At 36.8% G+C, this 21,003-nt stretch overlaps 1 protein-coding gene across 1 annotated transcript in view; it reads left to right on the forward strand.

Moving 5' to 3' along the window:
- LIX1 (limb and CNS expressed 1) overlaps positions 1–21,003 on the forward strand; it is a gene marked incomplete in the record, with an annotated part of 67,779 nt that overhangs the window by 30,294 nt on the left and 16,482 nt on the right. The window contains 1 exon segment of the mRNA XM_072416135.1: positions 14,537–14,632. Coding sequence (XP_072272236.1) covers positions 14,537–14,632 — 96 coding nt within the window.

Here is a 21,003-nt window from a genome sequence, read left to right on the forward strand (position 1 = left end):
GCAAATAGGGGGAATTTATTGTTAACAAAACATAAGGTTTCATAGCAAGCAACTTTCAATTTTTTTATTTTTTGTTACAAACTTTTAAACATTTTCAAACACAAAAAAATCCCTTCAATTTGAAGTATTATGTGAAGTTTGGAAAAGATGGAGCTGTTCCAAGCAAGTAAAGGAAAATGAGAATTTCTACAGTAGACTCCAGTGATCAAATGCAAATCATGCATACATTACCTTGAGATTGAAATCAGTCACTTTTATATTTTCTAAGGAAAAGTTTACATTTCAGGTATGGTTTCTACTAAATGTCTGCCCGGCCTTGTGCCTTTATTTTAAATGGCACAGTTACTCAGACAAGCCTGTTTGATTTACTTTATGTACAGTGGTGGCACCATGCCATACAGATTTTCCTGATAGAAAACATTTCAGGGGCAGCTATGGAACTAAAACCAGCAGTCCTTGGAATGCCACAGTTTCTAATCTAATTCTGGTCTGCTTATGATGGACAGTACGATAATGTCTGAGTGCAGGTATGGCAAGAAATACAGCTTTGTTCTGTGAAGGGAATAAATAACGGCTTAGTACATATGTCTGTCTTTATTTAATAAAGCCTATACTGAAAAAACACAGAGATTCATATTCCTTTTCTTTAGCTGTTTTGTTGTAAAAGGCTTGTTGCTGAAGCTTAATTTTAGAGCTTAGATGATCAAGTTCTTTCCCTCTTCCTTGGCTACCTCAAAGCTCATTTTTAGATAACTCACAGTGCTCAGGAAATCCTTGTCATGTTTTCACTATTTATCTCTAAAGATAAGATATCTATTTAGTGTAAAAAAGGGAAACGTATTCAATATATACATGTGTGGCAGCACAATACATAAAATCAGGGGGAATGGGACTTTGGAGCTGCTGCAGCAATAATGTACATTATAGAATGGAAGGATACAAACAGGAAAAAATAAGAAGCAGGGAATAGTGTGAACTTTTAGGACAGAGGACACTGGGAGGAGAGTAGGAATAGTGTGACCACACGTCATAGAGAGAGAACCTCTGGACCAGCCATTCTCAACCACATTTCCTCCAGAGGTTTATAGAGATTCCCTAAGCTGTGGCTGGCTGTCCTCCCATGTCATGGTGTCTGCATATTTCCAGGATTAACGCCACTTGACAGACGCACAAGCGTATCACTAATGTTTTTTTTTTTTTTTTAGCTCTTATAAGAGTGGCATTCAGACTACCACTGTAAGGAGGCATTCTTCACACTGTATCATTGTAAGAGCATTTTCCTAATGAAATTCTTCCAATTAAAATATTTTAGCAGAGGTTCCAGACACATAAATATTTATTTAAAGGGTTCCTCCAGGGTAAAAAGGCTGCTCTAGACTCTTGTTTAGCAATGTTTCCTAGAGCATTAGTCCATACATAACAGTAATAAGCTGACCAGTGGCTATGGGGACCACATCACCAGTTGCAAGTACAAACACATTGATATACACTGTGCCTAAAAAAGGGAGCTCGGATGGGGTGTAGCTACTGTAACATTGGAAGCTAATGTAGACTGTTTTGTAGGAAGAGAGCAAGGGCAGTTGTTGAAAGGAGAGAGCAATATTTTTTTTAATGTATTTTTTTTTATATATGTGAAATATATTGTTGGTTTTAGAATTGTATTAAGATATTTTGTTATCCATCTTTGCAGGCTTTGAGTCTTTATTCTATATTCTATCAATAAACCATGCTGTCAATAAACATATTTTAGATCCGTGTTATTGGTTCTCACCACACAATTCTTTTTTGTTTGTTTGTGGCAGCCTATTGCTTTTGGTCACTTTCATATATTCAATTTGGGACATTTTTTCTATTTTTTTTTTCCTTAATTATCCACTATGAGAGCCCACACAAGGACATTCATTGTCTTTCAACATAAAAGACTGTATTTGACAAAAAAGAGTCTATTGTAACAATGCACAGATCATGTTGCCAAAAGTATTCTGCGTATCACTAGTTTTTACCCTCTTTGGGAGTTATAAAAGACAAATATGGTAGTAACTGAACAAATGACAAAAAACAGACATTACCTCTAAATATAATTTATAACAAAAGTAGTGGAGTAATTATCTTAAGATCTCATTAGATGTTTAGCAGTAAATTCAGGTTTATGGTCTTTGGTCGTGTCCGTAACCTGAGAAAAACAATGCTCATTGAAAAGTTTAGTCATAAGTTTGGCAGGAGTTTAGTTTTTTTAAATAATACATATTTACCTTCCAAATTAAACTTGTAAATGACCAGTGCCAAATATTAGTTAGGTTACAGATTTAAACTGGATTAAGACTCCCTTGAAGACCCCTAAAATATTGTTTACTGATGAAAAAATGTATTCTGGTAACCATAGCAGTTTATACCTATAATGATAGCGTTAAGTATACAAAATGCATTGATTTTTCTTTCACATAAACAGGTAGACCATGGTGTCCAGAAAATACAAAAAGATCAACAGCATTTAACCTTTATTTGTATGGTTTGAAAAATTAAAAAAAAATATTGCTGTAACTGTTTTAAAAGTGTAAGCTTGTTTTAGGCGTTTTTTTTTATAAATCCTATAGTAAGGATGGCTGCAGGGAGTGAGAAAGGAAGTCAGGTGATCAGCACTGTACTCAGGAATGGACGAGGAAACTGTGGGTGGAGTCACGTAATAGGCACAGTGCTTGGAGTGAAGGAGGAGGTGGGTGGAGTCAGGTGACTAGTATTGTGTTTGAGAGTGAGGCAGTGGGCGGAGTCAGGTGATCAGCACTGTGAAGCTACCTACTAGTAGGAGTAATAGGGTGAGGGTAATGGTGGAAGTACTGCACGCGCCCCTTTGTCTCTTCTGTCAGGAACTGTTTTTGCTGCTTTCACAAAGCAAAACCAGGGAGGAGCGATTGCAGAAAAGAAAGGCTGGCAGGGTGATTATATTCTTGATGTATCTACATGGCATTTAGGTAGAGCTAGGTTGCCTATGCAAACCATATTTTCATTGGAAGGCATATATCAGCCAAGTTCTGCCTAGTCTGTAGGTCTTTTCATATACTTATGCTAAAAGCTATAGAAAATAAACTTGACATTCTAGCCTCATGCGTCCACATTCTTTATCTGCCTTTTGTGCACAGAATTTCCATTGTTCCAAATGTAGCATGGTTACTACATTGGCAGAACTTTTACAAAGTATCCAGGTTCAGTTCTTTAGACACACCTTACACGTAATCTTCCAGGACAAAGTATAAGTGGTGCACTGTGACTAAAGCTGCACATTGAACTCTTTTATAATCAATTATACTAGAACACAGAAATATAGAAATAGTCTCCATGAATATTCGGATCAGACATTTTTTCCATATTTTGTAGAAGTCACAATGTATTTCTTGCACTGTTCTGCAGTTTACCTAGGAAATATGGAATATTTGGCCAAAACATATACTTTATTTTAAAATTATAATATGCAACAGTTAGTTTCCCCAGAAGTGCAATGTATAAGTTGCTAGCAATTGCTGCTTATACAGAAATAATTTCCCTTTGAGAAGAGTGTGATATAGACAGTAGTCCTGCACAAAATATATTTGTCTTCCAGATACTGTTCTTTGATATTACTAATTCTGAGATCTCAGTAGAGCTGGTATGAGCTTAATTTCTAAATGATGGATTTCTGAGTTATATTCCCCTTACAATGATATTTTATTTAATTTGTCATGGCCTCTTTGTCTTTTTTTGTCTTACTTTTTTCTGTGCCATCTTAGCTTTTCAAAAATGATTAATGACCCAGTAATTTATTTTTTTTTAAGTTTTTGTTCCGAAATCGGTTTCTGGAGGTTGAAAAGAAGGCCCATTGCTATATAATCCAAGAGAAATTTAATGAATGATAGGTTTAAAATGGATTTTCTGGCAACTGCATTGTATCTTCATCAGCACCAGCCAGAAGACTGAAAAGTTTATTGTGAGAAATTGCCTGTGATAATTGTACAGATATTAAAGAAACATTTACAAAACCAGAGGAATGATCTGATTCCTGGCAGTAGTGACTAGACTCTGACAGATTTGCAAGAACAAGAACTCCTAGTCTTAATTCACTAGAACTAGGCTATCACAGTGGTCTTGGCACTCATGTTATTAAAAGATATGTACCTGGCACCAAAATAGCTTCATTTTTTATCGTAAAAATAAATTATATAACTCCCCCAAGTAATGTAATATTCTTTCTTCTCTTTTGGGATATATACAATTTACAAAAAGGTTTGAGAACCCCTTTTGATAACCAGGATGACTGTGTGAAGAGCTTCTAATATGTGGTATGACCCAAAAGCTTATCTTCAAGCAAAACGTTTCAAAGCCTTCATGTCAAATCTTTCACCATCCAGCTTTTTTTTTAATCTTGTGAAACCTTTTTTTCACTTCCCTTTGACTGTGCCATTTCTGGGTTTAGGTTATTTTGCACTTACAGTTGTACCCATCCTGGCTGATGTCATCACTACATACAACCGTGCTTTGTCTGTTTTACATGTTTAAAGTGGACCTATCACCAAGATTTTTATGTCAACCCTTTTATGTATGGTAAAGATGGGTTATGTTTGGGGGAAGATGGGTCTTTATCACCGCAGCCCACATCAAGCTTCCAAGAATGCTTCTGGCTCCTTTTTCTTCAATGGTGCATATGAGCAGTGAGATCGGCATTCTTTTTTTTCCTATTTACAGCAGGCTAAATCACCCAATTTCACGCCTGCACAGTGGGACATTGGGTACTGTAGGCAGAACCTGTAAGAAGTTCTTCTAAAAGATTTTTTTACTTTTGTTCCGCTTTAAGTGGTCAGATTAAAAAAGGAAAAAGTATGTTATTCTAGTAAAAAACTTCAGTAACAATAGCTTTCAGCTAATTCTTTCTTACATAATTTGTCTTTAAGTTCCATTCCTAAAAAATTCCCACTTCCCTTCTGCGGACTGACAAAGTCTGCAAGCTGGAAGTGGGAATAATTCAAGAATGGGATTACACAGAGATGAAATAAAGGTATGTAGAGCATAAATCATACAGTGAATATGGCGTAATGGTGATGACCTCTTGTTTGTGATTATTTTGCATTTATATCGTTGCCTGGTTAATGGAGCGAGCTGGAGCATATTAGACAAATTATATTTCTCGATTTTCTTAGGAATATCTTGGAAAAATTTTAAGACAAGGCAAAGGAAAATAGGAATCATGCTACTGCCCTATAGGTCATTCTCCTACAATCATTAAACAAAAATATGAAGTTTATGCCAAATAATGTAAAAGGGATGGAAATATGCATATAAAGGGATTAACATGTAAGCCGCAAAGGACCCTCCTATATTCACTCATAGACATCTGTTTTCTCCCGTTATCTAAACAAGAGACTTTTATTACATAGAGATCAATAACCTCTGTACGAGCCATTGTTTATCTGTTGAATCTGAAAAAAAATTGAGGAGAGACAGAACTAAAGTCAGATTTTTACACAAAACCGTATTTTTGTGATCCTGACAGATTCTTCGATGTCTGCATCTCATCCTTCCATGAGTAGGATAAGAATAACACTGAGCATATTTATGTCAAGCTTACTGACCTTTTCCCCAAATCAGAGGAAAGTATTTATTCAAAACTGACTAATAAAAAATTGGAAACAATTTCTGGCAATTTAATTCCTCATATCTCCCTGATTAAATAAAATCAGGTCAAGTTTTATCAGCCGATGATGCCAATCATAGTTTAGAAAACACATATCTTGGATTTGTAGGGTGTCACCAGAATGGTATTCCTCTTAATTAAATCTTTGTACCACCATCATGAAAATGTCTGATTAGTGCTGTGGTTTGGAGAACCATGTTCAAAGCTTTAGTGTTATGTTTTCTTTAGGTTAACGGCTACAATTAAAGCCTCCCAGCAGAGTATTTGGCTATTTCATTCCCATTCTCTATATCACCGTATCAGAATGATCAATGCAGTGAGAGGAGCCATGGTAATCCTTTCCTTGTTAAGCAGTTCCTGTGAGGTTTACAGCTCATATAAGGAATTGGCAGTGCTTTATGTTTCTTCTACATTGAAGTAATTTGACCTTGCAGTAATAACTGTTGGATAGTTAACTGTTTGCAGAATTGTGTTTAAGTTGTGGGTGGTGTGTAAACAAAATGTAACCACAAAGTGAATTATAGGTTGGAGGCTGTATGCTGGTGTGCATATGGCCAGATGTATATAGCTTGGCTACTGTAATAATAAAGGTAGGCTTGTTCTGAGGACATTATTCAGGGGACAAAGCATATATAAATTTAATAATATTAAGGACACGCATGCTGAGCAATGAAGTAAAACACTTCCAGGTATTTATTACCTCTCACAACGATTGTGGTGGTTCCTTTGACATTGTTGTTGTTATCTGGGGTTCTCTCAAAAAGTCTCAAACCTCAATGGTGAGGCATCATCCATGGTCACCATCTATTTTTGGACTGAAATGCCAACTCAGAATTTATACAATCATTAAATCCTTACAACACACATCAGCTCTCTCTACATCCTATCAACATGTGATGATAATGTATTTTAATCACCAGAGGACAATGCTTTTGTATTTCTGCAGCAGACTGATCACATCATTAGGTAAGATACCCACATAGAGCACAAGTACTACTTTTAAAAGGGAATGGTGGGGCTTTTCTAAAAAAAAAATTAAAAATTTATACTATGTGGTTTATCATTCATTATGTTAGGAATGTATCCATATTTGTAGAATTACCTAAAGAGCAGTTTTACTAATGATAAACTAAATTGTAAGCCATATTAAGTATCACGTGTTTGAAAAAATGCTTGACCAACAAATATAAAGGTAGAAGCTGCCTCTTTGCCTTGTGCCCATCGTAAATCCAGTATTGATTATATATCTGGCTTATAGACATAAGTAGAAACCAAGAAGAAATTCACTAACAGGATGTTGTGGTTTGTCACTAGCTAAAATAGATAATAAGCTATTGATCAGTGTATATTTATATAAATATTTATATATATATTTATATATATATATATATATATATATATATATATATAGTTCCTTTCCTTAAAGAAGAAATATAACGATTCCTATGAACAAACATGTCAAAACCATTGCCTTTTTTTGTGTTTGTGAAGTGGACCTGTGCAGACACATTTAATATACAGATAACTTTTGATTAAAGTGCAATTAGGTTTTATAATTGCTGAATTGTAAATGTGTGTTCATCTAAAAATTTACACTAATACACTTTACTGATGCTGTGGTTGGATCAACTTCCTCCGCTATGGGCTAATTTGTTTTTTTTTTAATTTTATTTATGTCAATAGTTTGTGACATAGCTCTGATATGCCCTATTTTGCTCCTGAAGAAGCAGATAATATGGTCTGCAAATAGGTTGAGCCTGTTTTTTGGAAATATGCACTTTTGTCTTGTGTTGATGTTTTTTTCTTTTTTGTATAGGTTAAATTAAAGATGTTGATTGTTTTGCTTTTTAAATCTAAGTTCAGACAGAGAGTTCCCAGAAGACTCCTAGAGGTTGGCACCTCACCTTTAGCAGCCACTTACCAGCCTCAACCACAGCACTGTTTCTCTCCCATTTCAACATTTTGCAATGCAGGGGAAGTCTGCCCCCCCCCCACCCCCCACCCCCCATAGGTGCTACAAGTGGAATGCTACATGTAGAATCACAACCACAGGCACGAGGAAGTGGTAACTGCTCTACAACCTCACCACCCATCCTAACTTAACCTTATAATTACATTCCATGCAGATGCCAGCTTATATTTCATATGTTTGTACACTGCTGCTCCTTGCTTGATACAGGGTGAGCCTGTCTGATAAGTTTTGCACCATAAAAATAACCCCCTGGTGCAAAAGCAACAAAGTGAATCTGTAATTTTAGCTGGAAGCTACATATGTATTGGATTTGCTATATATTATATAAGCTATACCATGGTGAGGGAGAAAAAAGTTAGCAAACAGCAACACAACCTAATATGGATATATTGGCTTCTGGTAATTAGAGGTATGTATGTGTTTCATATTTGGTAATTTAATTGAAGTTCTATGTAGTCATTCCCCTGATGTGACATATACCCCCACACACTGAAATGGCTCCAGCAACTAATCTTAAAATGGTCTGGGTCACATTTAACCCTCCCCTTTCCCAATATAAATATTTAAACCTTTTACTCTGTGAAAATGTTAAATAAGGTTTTTATTGCTTTGTTTGTGTTTATGTCCCACTGACCTACATTGCCTCATATCTTAAGCTGCATATACACGTGCAATTATTGTCGTTTGAAAGAATCCTTCACAATCCTTTCCAATGACTAAGGACTGGATGATGCAAGAACGAGTGCTGTACATACAGAACTATTCTGCTCTATGGAGAGGGTAAGGGGAGAACGACGGAGTGGCCTCTTCCTTCCCTTGCATTAGGATTGTTCGTTGTCCATCGTCTGTGGATCCGCCAGGATGGTCGTTCGGACGATGGACGATGGGCGCTGTACACATGCCAGATTCTCGTCCGATATCGGCCCTGAGGTGATTATTGGGCAAGAACCATTGGACGTGTGTACGTGGCTTAAGTCTGGTGTTCTGGGTGTCACAGAGAGGGAGAAGTGGGGGGAAATGTCACCTAATCTCTAAATAAAGTTTGAGCTGTGCTTTTATCTAACCTTAAAACTAACCAAATCCTCTCCTAACCATAGCACCAACATACTTTACAGAGCTTTGCAAAGCCAAGAGTCATGTCATTAACTTAACATTGAATGTCCCTGCCATAGTCCTATATCATTACCACAGTCTAAGGCCAATTTTCAGGGGAAGTGAATTATCCTAACTGTATGTTTTGGATGTGGGTGGGAAATCAGAGTGCCTGGTGTAAACCCATGTAAAAACGGAATACATACAAACTCCTTGCAGATTGTGTCCTGGATGATATCTGAACCTGGGACCTAGAGCTGCAAAGGCCGGGGTGCAACCACTAAGCTAAACCTTAATCTTTACCTAATACTAAAGAAACTCTTTAATACCTGGTCTCTTCCTAATACTAAAACTGATCCCTTAAGTCTGATTTGTAACCATCTAGAAAATGCCATAAAATGTTTGCCATAAGTCTGATGTCATAAAAATGTTTCAGCCTGCCCCTGAAATAGAACATTTAAACAAACCAGCACAAAGAAAAATCTGTCTGGGAAGACACAGTTTAGAATGCAGAAGGTACTCTGAAAATGCTGGGATATTTTTTTAAAGCTATTATCATATACATATTTACCAAAGTTATCAAAATAAATATTTTTGATGATGGTGGTCTTCTCAATAAATACAAGCTGAGTTGGTTAAGTTCTACTTTAGTTTCCTAGATGGTACATATTGTATTGTTTTATTATAATATCATTATATAACACATATCAGGGGCTGTAGACCAAGCAGAATAAACTGCTGTGCAAGAAGTATTGATGTAATTTAAATGTAGAACTACAATGAAGCTCTATGTCACATAGCTCAGTGGTGTATTGGCTTCTGGTGCCCTGGCAAAAAGTTGTCTTGCATAATATAGTGTTTGTAGAATATATACTAAGCGGTGGCAAAAATTGTTAAGTCACACACTCTTCAGCCAGTATTTTCCCAACTCAAAATGTATCTGAAAATTTATTGCAACTCAATAATCCAACCACATTAGTCAATGCCGCTGAAATATTTATGCTGGCTTTTAGATATCCCATAGGAAAGTCGCGCCCACAAGTCTACAAAGTTTATTCCATTTAACCATGGAAATCACCATAAAAATGATTAATTACTTGAAATCAGCATCCAACATCAAGTGAAAATAAATCAATGACGGAACAAACTGTGAGTGTAACATTTGGGTTCTTTTAGTATTATGGCTTTCATATGTCATTTCTTTATGTGATTTACAAGTGGAAATGATGAAATAGGAATATGTTCATACCATACACAATGTTTAAACCAGGTTTGTATTTATACCTTTTAACTTGACCCTAAATAGCAGAACACCTTGAGATAGTCAGAGATGGATAACAATAAAAACATAATTTGTACTCTTGGTTAGGCTAAATGGTTAGTATATTTCTCTTTTTGTGTACGCACATAGCTAAATGTATGTGGGCACCAAGTCATGGGTAGTGGTATTGCTACAGCTTACAAAAACTAAAAGCCAATTGCGCCAACTTTGTGTTAACAATGTGAGAAAAGTTATTTTCTATTCCAATATGACTTCCCCTGTACACAAAGCCAGGCCCATGAAGACGTAGTTTTACAAATTAAAGCTTCCACTTTAAAAATTTGGGATCAGGCAGGGCTGTATTGCAGAAAGGGACAGGTGACATTGCTTCCGCAATAAGCATTCTTACTTGCCTGATCGCTTGCTGGAGCTGTCAAAATCACTGAGCTCCTCATGCACGGCTAAGCATTGGTTGCAGAGATGCCCGGTAATCTCATCTGGCCCCTCATTCTATGACACTCAGTATAAAACCTAACACATGGATTATCATCAGACTGTACAATTATTGTTCTATGTAATTTCACGATTTACCCAAAATTTAAAAAAAAAACAATTTGTATCCAGGGTCAGTTCCTTGTATTGTATAGTTTTTTTGGGTGCATTTAATGGAGATTGTACAATCAGAATGTGTGAGCTTTAGGTTTGACTACATGATTGTACAGAGTACCATGCTGTTCAGTTAGAGAGAAGAGTGCTTGACTGCAGGATCTCTTTTTAATATTTCCTGCTCAGTGTGGTGAAAACCAGGGCTGTATTTTCTATTATAAAGGCGCATTCATAGACCTATGACAGCATAGTAATATGGGGAGCAGTAAGCATGATGATTTACAGAGTATGATAACAAAGCAAAATAACATTTTCTTCTTTTATGTCTCTGGATATTTGTGGTTAAATTCAGCAAGACAACTATAGGTTAAGATAAAGCAGGGAATACTGAGAGGAGCAAAAAGAAACTTTAGTTTATTAACACAAAACAGTTTTCCTCATTTGTTTGGAGATCTATACAGCTAAAAAGTATGAATCAGATGGTATGCTATCTCCAATAGCTGATTATAGTAGTAAATAATGACGCGGACAGGAGCTTGGACAAAAGTAAATCACATTTAGGTTTTCCTGGGGCATATTGATGTCTACAAATACCCCTAACCATTACTTTGATTACATTAGTGCCATTGTAGTGTTATGAGGGGTTTCCTTCTGTAAAAAATACTTTGAAGGATAATACATTTACTTGAATGACATTATATATACAGGCAGTCCCCAAGTTAAGGACATCCAACATATGGTTGACTCATTGATGCGAACAGGGCTTTCCTGCTCGCTTGTGTGCAGGACGGAGGCTTAATGGGGGGGAGAGGGCAGTTTGCATGACTTGCAAAAGAAGTATTTTGCCAAACACAGGTGAGGTCGTGGGCTGAGCTGTTCTGTAACCTCTTGTAACTCTTTAATTACCAAGTCAAACTCTGCAGTTGTTTCTTTTTGCATATCAAAGCACAGCTTGCTCCAGAAGTTAATGAATGTCTGGGCTCCTTAAAGTTTTTTTGTTTTTAATTTTTTTTTATGCTTTGTTTGTGAATAACTCACAGTGAGGATTTTATACCATAACTGACACCATTCTGCCTAATAATATGTTGAGACAAAACATCTGTCCTAACTGCATTTATTAAAATAATGTACCTGTTCTGACTTACATACAAATTCAACTTAAGAACAAGCTTACAGTCCCTATCTCGTATATAACCCAGAGATGTATTGAAAATGTTAATATGATAGTATTTTATATTCTTGCTGCTTTGTACAATTCAGTTATTGTTAGTTCCAGATCCTTACTGGAGAAGCTCAGTACAGTTTGGTATAAGCACAACTATATATGATGCAGTCTATAACTGGAAATAACACAGTTTATTTACCCTGTATGTGTATGTTTACATACATGTCAGTAGAGACAAAACTCTCTTCCTTCTGCAGTGACTAGTCTCTGTTTAGGGATTAACAAATCTTTTAAAGAATTTTGGAATGAATAACACATGTAAAGCCACTGTAAAGGTGCCAAAATCTAAAAGATGGACCCCTGGATTGGAACCCAGCTAATAACCCCAACTCCCTCATTAACACTTATTTTCACATTAATCATCCCTGTAACCCTCATACTAATCTTCAAATTTACCCTCCCAATAATCCCAAAATTAGAGCAACACTACCATTATCACTCAATGTAAACCTAATATATACTTAATTCTAAATACTCTGTAACTATATAGCTGACCCTCCTTGTAACCCATATACTAATCTCCACATTAGCTATTTCTTCCTAAAAGCTCAACCCTACCACTAACTCAACTCTCCCTGTTACTCCAACCCTTTCTCTCTATATTATAACTTACCTTATTTGCATTTTTGCCCTCTGCACCTCAGAATCAGCTGTTTAGTCTTTTTCCTTTAAAATTGTTCTGGTTCCTTACTGTCCCTCAGTTTAGTAGGTTTTAAAAGCCTTTTCCTAATTGGTTGTTTTCCATTTGGACCATTTTTGAAATGAATCCCAGAGTACTCTAATGATACACAACACTAAATATTGACATCTGATAATAATGTCCAGGAAGAAGCAATCAGGGCATCAATCCACATACAATACATTAGGAGAGATTTCTTCATACAGTAAAAACCAAGCCAGTTGCTGTTTTATTACATCTTCAGTATAAACAGAATATTATAAACAGGGTGTGCTCCAAATTCTGTCCAAAAACACCCTTCAGAACTAACATTTGATGTCTTGTATATTGGCATTATGTTTGAAATATCTGGGCAGTGTTGGACCAGATTAAGGACAGGCAGAGTAAACCAATCCTACTGGAAAAGAATATCTGTACTTACAGCACGTTTTTATAGGGCTGATTTTATATTGTTCCAAAACAAGTTTTCTCATTGCCGCCACTATTGGTTAATGGCTCCACAGTTTGGCTTATGTTCTAGATAACTTGCCAGGAATATATTTCCAAATGTAGAACTGAATTTAAAAAGCCACTGTAACAAAGTTCTTCTTTTCATGTCAAAAAACAAGCCGTGCCCAGGCCTCATAGTAAATTACTATTGCCCCCAGAGGCAAAGCTTCTCTGTTTGTTGTTGCCAGTGTAAACGATTAGACTTGTGGCTGAGCAATCCTACAAAAAAGTAAACTCACATCAAAGCTTTTAGTGAATAACTCCGAAATTCGTATTTAGTATTTTAAAATGTAATGGTTTATTAAAACAATACCTGGTAATTCTGCCATAAATACTCTTGTTCAAGCACTCCTATTATGGGGTGAAAACACTCTGACCCTGTCCTCCAATGGTGCCCTTGTTTGTTCACCCAGCCACATTGGCTTCTAATGGAGACCACTACTTGCCATTTTATCATGCATTACACAAGCAAGTGCTGCAGTCTGTCACCATTACAAATTTAAAGAAAATTATTTCCATCCACCACCGGATTGAATGTATATAGAAAAGAATTTGCTGCAATAGGTTAGAGGAGATCAGTAGTTTTAAGATGCTGCAAAAAATAAAAGGGTACAATTAGTATTTAAAAGATAATTGAGAATAATACAGTCAAAATATTAAACTGTATTAGCAAAACATGCCATTTTATGTTTGTCTCTCTCATTGAAACTTTATTCTGGTGTTCTGGGAACATCCATTTCTTACTATGTATCTTCAACCATGATCTTTGTAGGCTTTTAAGGAGAAAAGGAAGTGTGAAAGTACAATGTAAACTCAATTCAAAAAACTTTGTAATGATCATCTTTATTTTCAGCCATGTGACTTTAATTTTCAAATCTCTTGGTGTTAATGAGATTCACTTTATGAAAATAAAACTCATTGTCCTGGTGTTTATGGATTAAGCCTTATGGTTGTTAGGATTTATTTGATTCATGTTATAGTTTAGGGTTGTCCTATCCCAGTCCATGAGGTATATGTTGGACATCACTGGTATAGAGGTAGTAGTACTAGGCAGTCAAGTCACATTCAGCTGGATTTGTTCTGTAATTTCATATATGTTTCACCAAATATCCACATAGATGATAGATATATGTGAATGGGGCATGGTGGTACTTACATCTTCATTACAGTATATTGGTTTCATGCCAATACTTGCATCTTCATTACATTTTTGAACAATCAGCATTTGCTTGGACATTTCTTGAAATTGTGACACTACGGTATGATTATTGGATTAGATTAAGGTGATCGGTGACATGTGGCTGTAAATGCTCAAGTATGTTCATGACTCTTCAAAACTGAGGAAGCCACTTGGATGGTGAAACATTCTTACAGTACATATACAACTTCATAGGGCTAGATTTACAAGCTTTAGCAGCACAAATAAAGGTGACAATGGGCTGTGGACCCATCCAGAATTTTATGTGAAAATATTTCAGAATCTGGCTAAAATAGATTATAGCAAACAGAATACCCTTAGAGGACTCTTACACTTGATTTGTTTTATGTTTCAGGGAAATATAAATGATGCTGATGACCCAAGTACAAGTATTGGTGCCTATCATTACATGCTGGAGACAAACCTTGGAAAAACAATGCTGGAATTTCAGGTTAGTAATATAACAAATCAGTTTAATTGTGATTCTGCTATGTGAATTAGAAAATAGTAACCTAGAGATCCAATTTAAATGAGCGATTTACTGATTTGTAATTACATTTTAATAATCCAGAATTGTTGAAATTATTATTTGTCTAACATATTGAATCAGAAAGGGTCACTGTTAGAATTCTCTGACACCTTTAATACACACAAATACATTAGCTGATTCCTGTTTGGCTAAGAGCAAAACTACACAGCTCTGCCCAACAACACAGCCCCCAGCAATACAACTAACAAGTCTTGTCATTCCACCAGAAACCTGAAAGCAGAAGAAGCAGACTATTCCAAAAAGAGTACTAAGATTCATACCCATGAGCTCTATTTATAAAACAGTGAATCAGACATTCCAGCAAACATTCCCTCATGGAAACCTTCCAGGCCCATGTGTTTCAATGGCAGTAGTTGATTCCCACCAGGGAATGTTTGAGGGAATGTCGGAATATTTGTTTTACAAATAGAGAGCTATAAGTGCAAGTTTCCTGTACAGAATACAGTATCTCCATTATTTTAATCATTTTCTGTGCTGATGAAGACAGAAAACAACTCAAAGCAGAATTTATAAGCCTTTCTCAATTTTGTGGAAGTGTCTTCTGTGTCTGTCTACATATGAGACATTTCTTCTCTTTCCTGTCTCAAGAATGAACAACAAGTAAAAGAGAAGCTTCTACAACAGGTAACAAATAGAGAAATAAAAAGCTGATAGAAGACATAACACTTGTCTACACCATCCAAAGATATTCAGATATTCAGAGTTTGGATTTTTATATAATGACTCTTTTAAATTGCATTAATGCTTTGCTATTTTGTTCTGAAGCACAGGATGACTAGTTCATTGTTGAATGGGTTTTCTTAGAGACTCGGGTTAATAGGATTATTGCTAGAATCTAGTAACACCTTAATCTTGCCTTGTTTAGTAAAAGCAAAAATAACAATCCACCCTAATTAAAATCATTGGTTTCCAGAGACATCTCCATGTCAAAGAACCCATTACAAGGCAGTCATGAAACTCAAGACATCATGGTAAAATCAGCCAAGCATAGTTATAAAGTTCCTATACGTTTGGGAAATATAAGGATGCAAATGAATAATTGTGCAGTTAGTATAACAAATGTAATCTAAGGCAACCATTTAGCTGTGTACTTTGTCCCAATACTAAACATTTCTCTGCACACCACATAAAAGAGACGCAAGTGGTGCCAGCATTAAACACAGGCACCAGATGATTGTAAAGGAGAAGAAAGCTAGATCCAAAAATGCACTGGCCAATTATCAGAGCAGTTTAAATAAACATTTCCAAAGCTCGGATTCTGGTTATGTAAGGTGTGACGGCTGTGTCCCGATAGGACTTGTTAATGTGAATAAGTTAAAGCTGGGAGATCTAATGCCCATGAATAAAACACTACAGAAAGAAATGTGAAATGGGCTCTGAGGTAAACTAACCTTGCGTGTTATTTTTCTAGCAGGAAATTAGTTCTTTCCTCACCTTGCAGCTTTAATAGGCAAGAACACGGAGTGGCCAAAAAAATTTACTCTGAAATTCTCCCTTTGGGAAAAGTGAAAATGAAACCCAACAGGGGGTATAATAAAAGCATTTTGCCCACACCCATCTGTCTATGAAGATATATGGATTTTTTATTGCTGTAATTAAAGTTGACTTTTGTCAACCTTTACTAAGTACTTTCCCCTTTAAACTAAAATGACCCCTTTGACTGTAAATGGAAAATTGTAGAAACAAAATAGGTGGGACTTCTGCCTATATTGGTATTTTACAGTATGTAAGTATGTATGTGAATGTTATATCATATATATCATAAATGCTAAAGCAATTTATAGTGCCACTATTGGGTAGAAATTATTGGCTTCTGGTGTTTATAAGCACTTTGGAGAGGGAAATAATTAAGGATTTAAAATCCTTTAAAAAGTCAGCATGCAAAATTGATTTATAATTAAGTTCAAAAAGGAAGGAGAGACAAAGAGAGGCCCTTTTAGACCCCAGCCTGAACTTGTTCACTAAGGCAGTTTTGACACAGGTGATTTGTCAGAATCAATAAATGACCTCCCCCGGGTCTCTATAGCGTTTCTCCCCGCTAGCTAGGTCATCCACATTGCTGGCCTCTGACTAGGTATAAAGATTCAACAGCATTTAGGTATAGTAAGGAACCAATTCCACAGTGGCTAGTGCAAGGCTCTCTCCAATTGTTCTACCCATGGCAATATATCTCAGATGTCAAATGTCAGAAGAGCCATCTCTAGTTTAGGTCGATCAAGTCCTCGGGGGCCAGGATCCACGCCCATGTTTAGTATTTCTCTAGCAAACAGAAGTACATTTTGTAAAGTATGATTTAGAGACAGTCAGATTACAAATCACTATTTGAAAATCCTGGCGTCTTTTTGACCCTCAGGGACAGATGTTGGAAAGCCCTGCTCCAGTTTATCTCTAGCTTTTGACTTTGATTCCATTTACAGAGAGACTAAAGTTATTAACCTACACTAGAGATATGTCACTGGAAACTATATTTCCTGATCATTTTCAGTGGCAGTAGAAGGAAGGAGTGTTGTACGTACAACTCTATGGAGGGGGTAGGGAAGTTCAACCAGCAGGTGGCACCCTGGCACATCGTCCCGTATTAAAACTAACTGGATTGATCATTGGTCTGCCAGGATGGATTAATAAACAACATTTGGGAACTGCTAGATTTTTGTATATTGATAAACATGATCGTTCATCTTGAGCAACAATTATCTACTTTGTGTATGTATCTCTTGTTTAGGTCGGATATTTTTCACACACAAATTTACTCTACCCCTCAACAGTCTCCCACTGTCAATCAGGTCAATTTCAGTCTGATTTGTGTTCCCTGTAAATGTCCATTCAGGCACAGATAGGACCGGATGTGTACCCTCAACAATGGCTCTGAGCTATTAGGCACCCTTTCTCTGCTAAATATGGCTCACCATGGCTAGGACTGTGATTGTTAATACTTCTGTAACTATGTAATAATCCTGGTTTATAATATCTCCTCCTAGTTTCAGAGGATCCTCATTGTCCTTTAAGGTATTGGGTAACCTAATTGGTGAATAGGAAAGGCTTGGTATACAGGGGCAGGAAAACCAGAAATCTGCCAATAATTTCAGTTGTCTGGGTCTGCTGATTTCTTTTTTAGCAAACATATTGATTCAATAAAGTATGATTTAACGTGCTTCATTAAAAATATATATTTAAATGTAGTTGTATTGCATTTCAATTCAGCCATTTATACATTTTACTTTTGTAGAGTGTTCCTGAAGTTATGCCTTTATCTTGGGTTTCTGGCAGACCCTATTGTTCCTGGCAAGTCTAAATGTATAAACATAGTAGAGTTTGTAATGTAATGGGAATTATATGTAGGAGACATTGTTAGGAGGCACTTATCTGCCGGATGATGCTGCACTGTGCATATGTGCCAGCATAATTTAGAATGCCCTGTGTATTCCTTGCATGCAGCAGGGCAATCAAAGGTGATCAAGCAATTAGTTATCCATCTTCTGCAGAAGTTGCTCTGAAGCTTTACAGAATCCTCCAGTTTCCCTCTGCACTCAAACTGAAATATGTCATAAGCAAACTCCTTGGGCTGTGCACAACTAGAGGAGATTAGAGAATAATGTGCAGCAGCCATTGAGTGGATTAGTTCCTGGCCATGGTCCTGTCCTTCCATTGGCTTCTAGTCCTATAAAATTTCCCATATCCCAGTTACTAGTTGTTTGTTGTGGCCTAAAGTTTGCTTTACTTACTAGTGGTATGAATTTCTGCTAGATAACTTGTTGCCAACTCTTCCTGGTGATTACAAGCTGCTTAAGCTAACATTTGACTGCAACCCCAACTCTGCTCTGTCTTAACTCCTTGGATGCCTCACTTGGCTGCCTTACTACCTGTGTATGATCTCTGGCTCTGTTTTCTGTGCTTGATTGCTGTTGAACTCTCTTGTACTTTGTTATATCTGTGGTTCTCGTAGCTACTTACCCTGGACCATCTGACCTCCTGTTATGTACCTGTCCAGCTCCTGTGGGCTCCTAGTCCTCCATAAATCCTAGTTTGTCAGATGCCATGCTTTGTGCCCAGAAGTTCAGGGGTAACTCCTGGGACAGCACAACTAGCCTCCTAAGGTTGAACAGGGGTTTGCTAAAGGTGTAGAGCACGGCTTTTGATCAGGGATTTGGCATCTAAAAAGCATTGTAATTTAAAAATACTGTCAGCACAGATCAAGAAATGCCCAAATTATTGTTAAAGAGATACCATTTAGTGGCAAGATGATTTTTTCATAGGAGTGAGTGTGATATTCACTAAACATTCACTACAGGTGGCGCATTCTGGTGCATGTGTTTTAAATGACAATAAATAATTCACCTTCAGTGAATGTTTGGTATATGTCACATTCACTGCTTTAGAAAATATACCCTTTTGGTTCTTTTTTTAGGCATTACCCTTTTTAGATGTATCTGTATACAATGCCTTTGTCTAGAACAGGGGTCAGCAAACTTTTTTGGCTACTAGGTCATTTTTGGAGGTCAAGAAGACACACTAGGCCGGACTCTGTCTCGAGTCCAGCGCTGATGGATCCGCCCCCCACCAGGAACACCCCTGCAGGGAAACCCCTCACCTCCGCAATGCATACAGAGAAGAGGGAACACTACTGAATGGAAATCCCTCTCCTCCGCAATGCATACAGAGGAGAGGGAACGCCCCTTAAAGGAAATCTCTCTCCCCAGCAACGCATACAGAGGAGAGTGAATGTCCCCTTACCCCGGTGGTGGAAGTGTTAACGCCGCCCACGGTAAATAGGGAAGAGAGGCATTAAAATGAGGCTCAAGAGTCGCATGCGGCTCAAGAGCCGCAGGTTGCCGACCCCTGCTGGACTGGATTAGGCCGGATCGACCAAGGTGGAGTTAGGCCGGAACAGACTACTGGCTGGGCCGTATCTGGCCTAAAGGCCGGAGATTGCCTACACCTGGTCTAGAAACTTCAGGTTTAAGTTTTTAAATGAAAAGTTAATAAAGGTAATGCTGACAATACTTTTTACTCACCAAAATCTATGATCATGTGATGCATGAGGTTCCAAGATTCTATCCCCTGGAATGCGCATTATGTACAGTAACGCTAGTTGTATTAAACCAATAACGGTCCAAACCTTTTTGTTTTGTTACATGTTTTTACATTTAGAATACAGAGACAATAAAACCATTTAACCATATTGTCAAACAATAGCTTTTGTTTCTCCTCATGAAGTAATGGACTACTTCCATGTCTTAGGTAATTGCCCGATGGAAAGGCCCATAGCTAAAATGGTAAATGAACTCCGATTTATAGGTGGTATACAGGATATACAAGATCCTAAATTGTTTATTACAGATAATTATTCCAACATTATTTTTTGTATTGCGTATGTTTTGTTTGTAAGTATTCGTGGTGTATGTATACTGTACATGTCCTTGTTAAAAGTTGTTTCTTACCATTGCTACAAGGAGACAGGTAACTAAGTGGCTTACTCCATGTAACTTTTTTTTTTTTTTACAATGGAGGGGATCTAAATGAGAGTTTGATGATAGACAGTCACTGACTCTGGGTATGGCTGCCCATCCTATAGATATAATAGCAGATATATAAGATATAAGAGCAGAGAGAGGAAGGAATCAAATAATGGCCGCCTGTGTATGTTGGTTGTTTGACTTGGAACATATAAATTGACTTTCCTGCTCCTCTTACAAACATGGGAAACAAACATTAAGTTTTCTAATGTAAATTATTTGTAGGGGTTGATATTTACTGATTCACTCCTCCTCTTCTATAATTAGGAAACATTAGCAAAGGGTTGACAATTACAGAGATAAATAAAGGTATACAAGAGCAATCAAAATTTTACACAGCATTCCTAGCTAGGAAATGATTGGAGAAGGGGTTATACAAGGACATAAACGTTTTAGCTCAGGTATCACCAGTCTCCAGGTCAAATGTATGAGTTGAAATTACATGCAACTCTGGATTTGATGATGGATAATTCCTCTTGTCTGAACGAATCAACCATTAACATCTTTATATTTTAGTTCTTTAGCACTGAATCATAGATATTTAACATAGCTGCTCAAGTTTAAAAGCACATACATCTTTTGCTGAAAGGGTAACCGAATAAGACTGAGAATGGAAAGGCTTATGACAGAAGAAATGGAAAAAACAGAAATTCTATACCTACATTTGGCGAACGTGGGTACGCAATAATTATCTTAATTATCCTTAACACCTTTAAACATTTCTACTAACCTAATTTGGCTGGCTCATGGCTCAAGTAG

This window comes from Pyxicephalus adspersus, chromosome 6 (genome assembly GCF_032062135.1).
Source record: "Pyxicephalus adspersus chromosome 6, UCB_Pads_2.0, whole genome shotgun sequence".
Classification (NCBI taxonomy): Eukaryota; Metazoa; Chordata; class Amphibia; order Anura; family Pyxicephalidae; genus Pyxicephalus; species Pyxicephalus adspersus.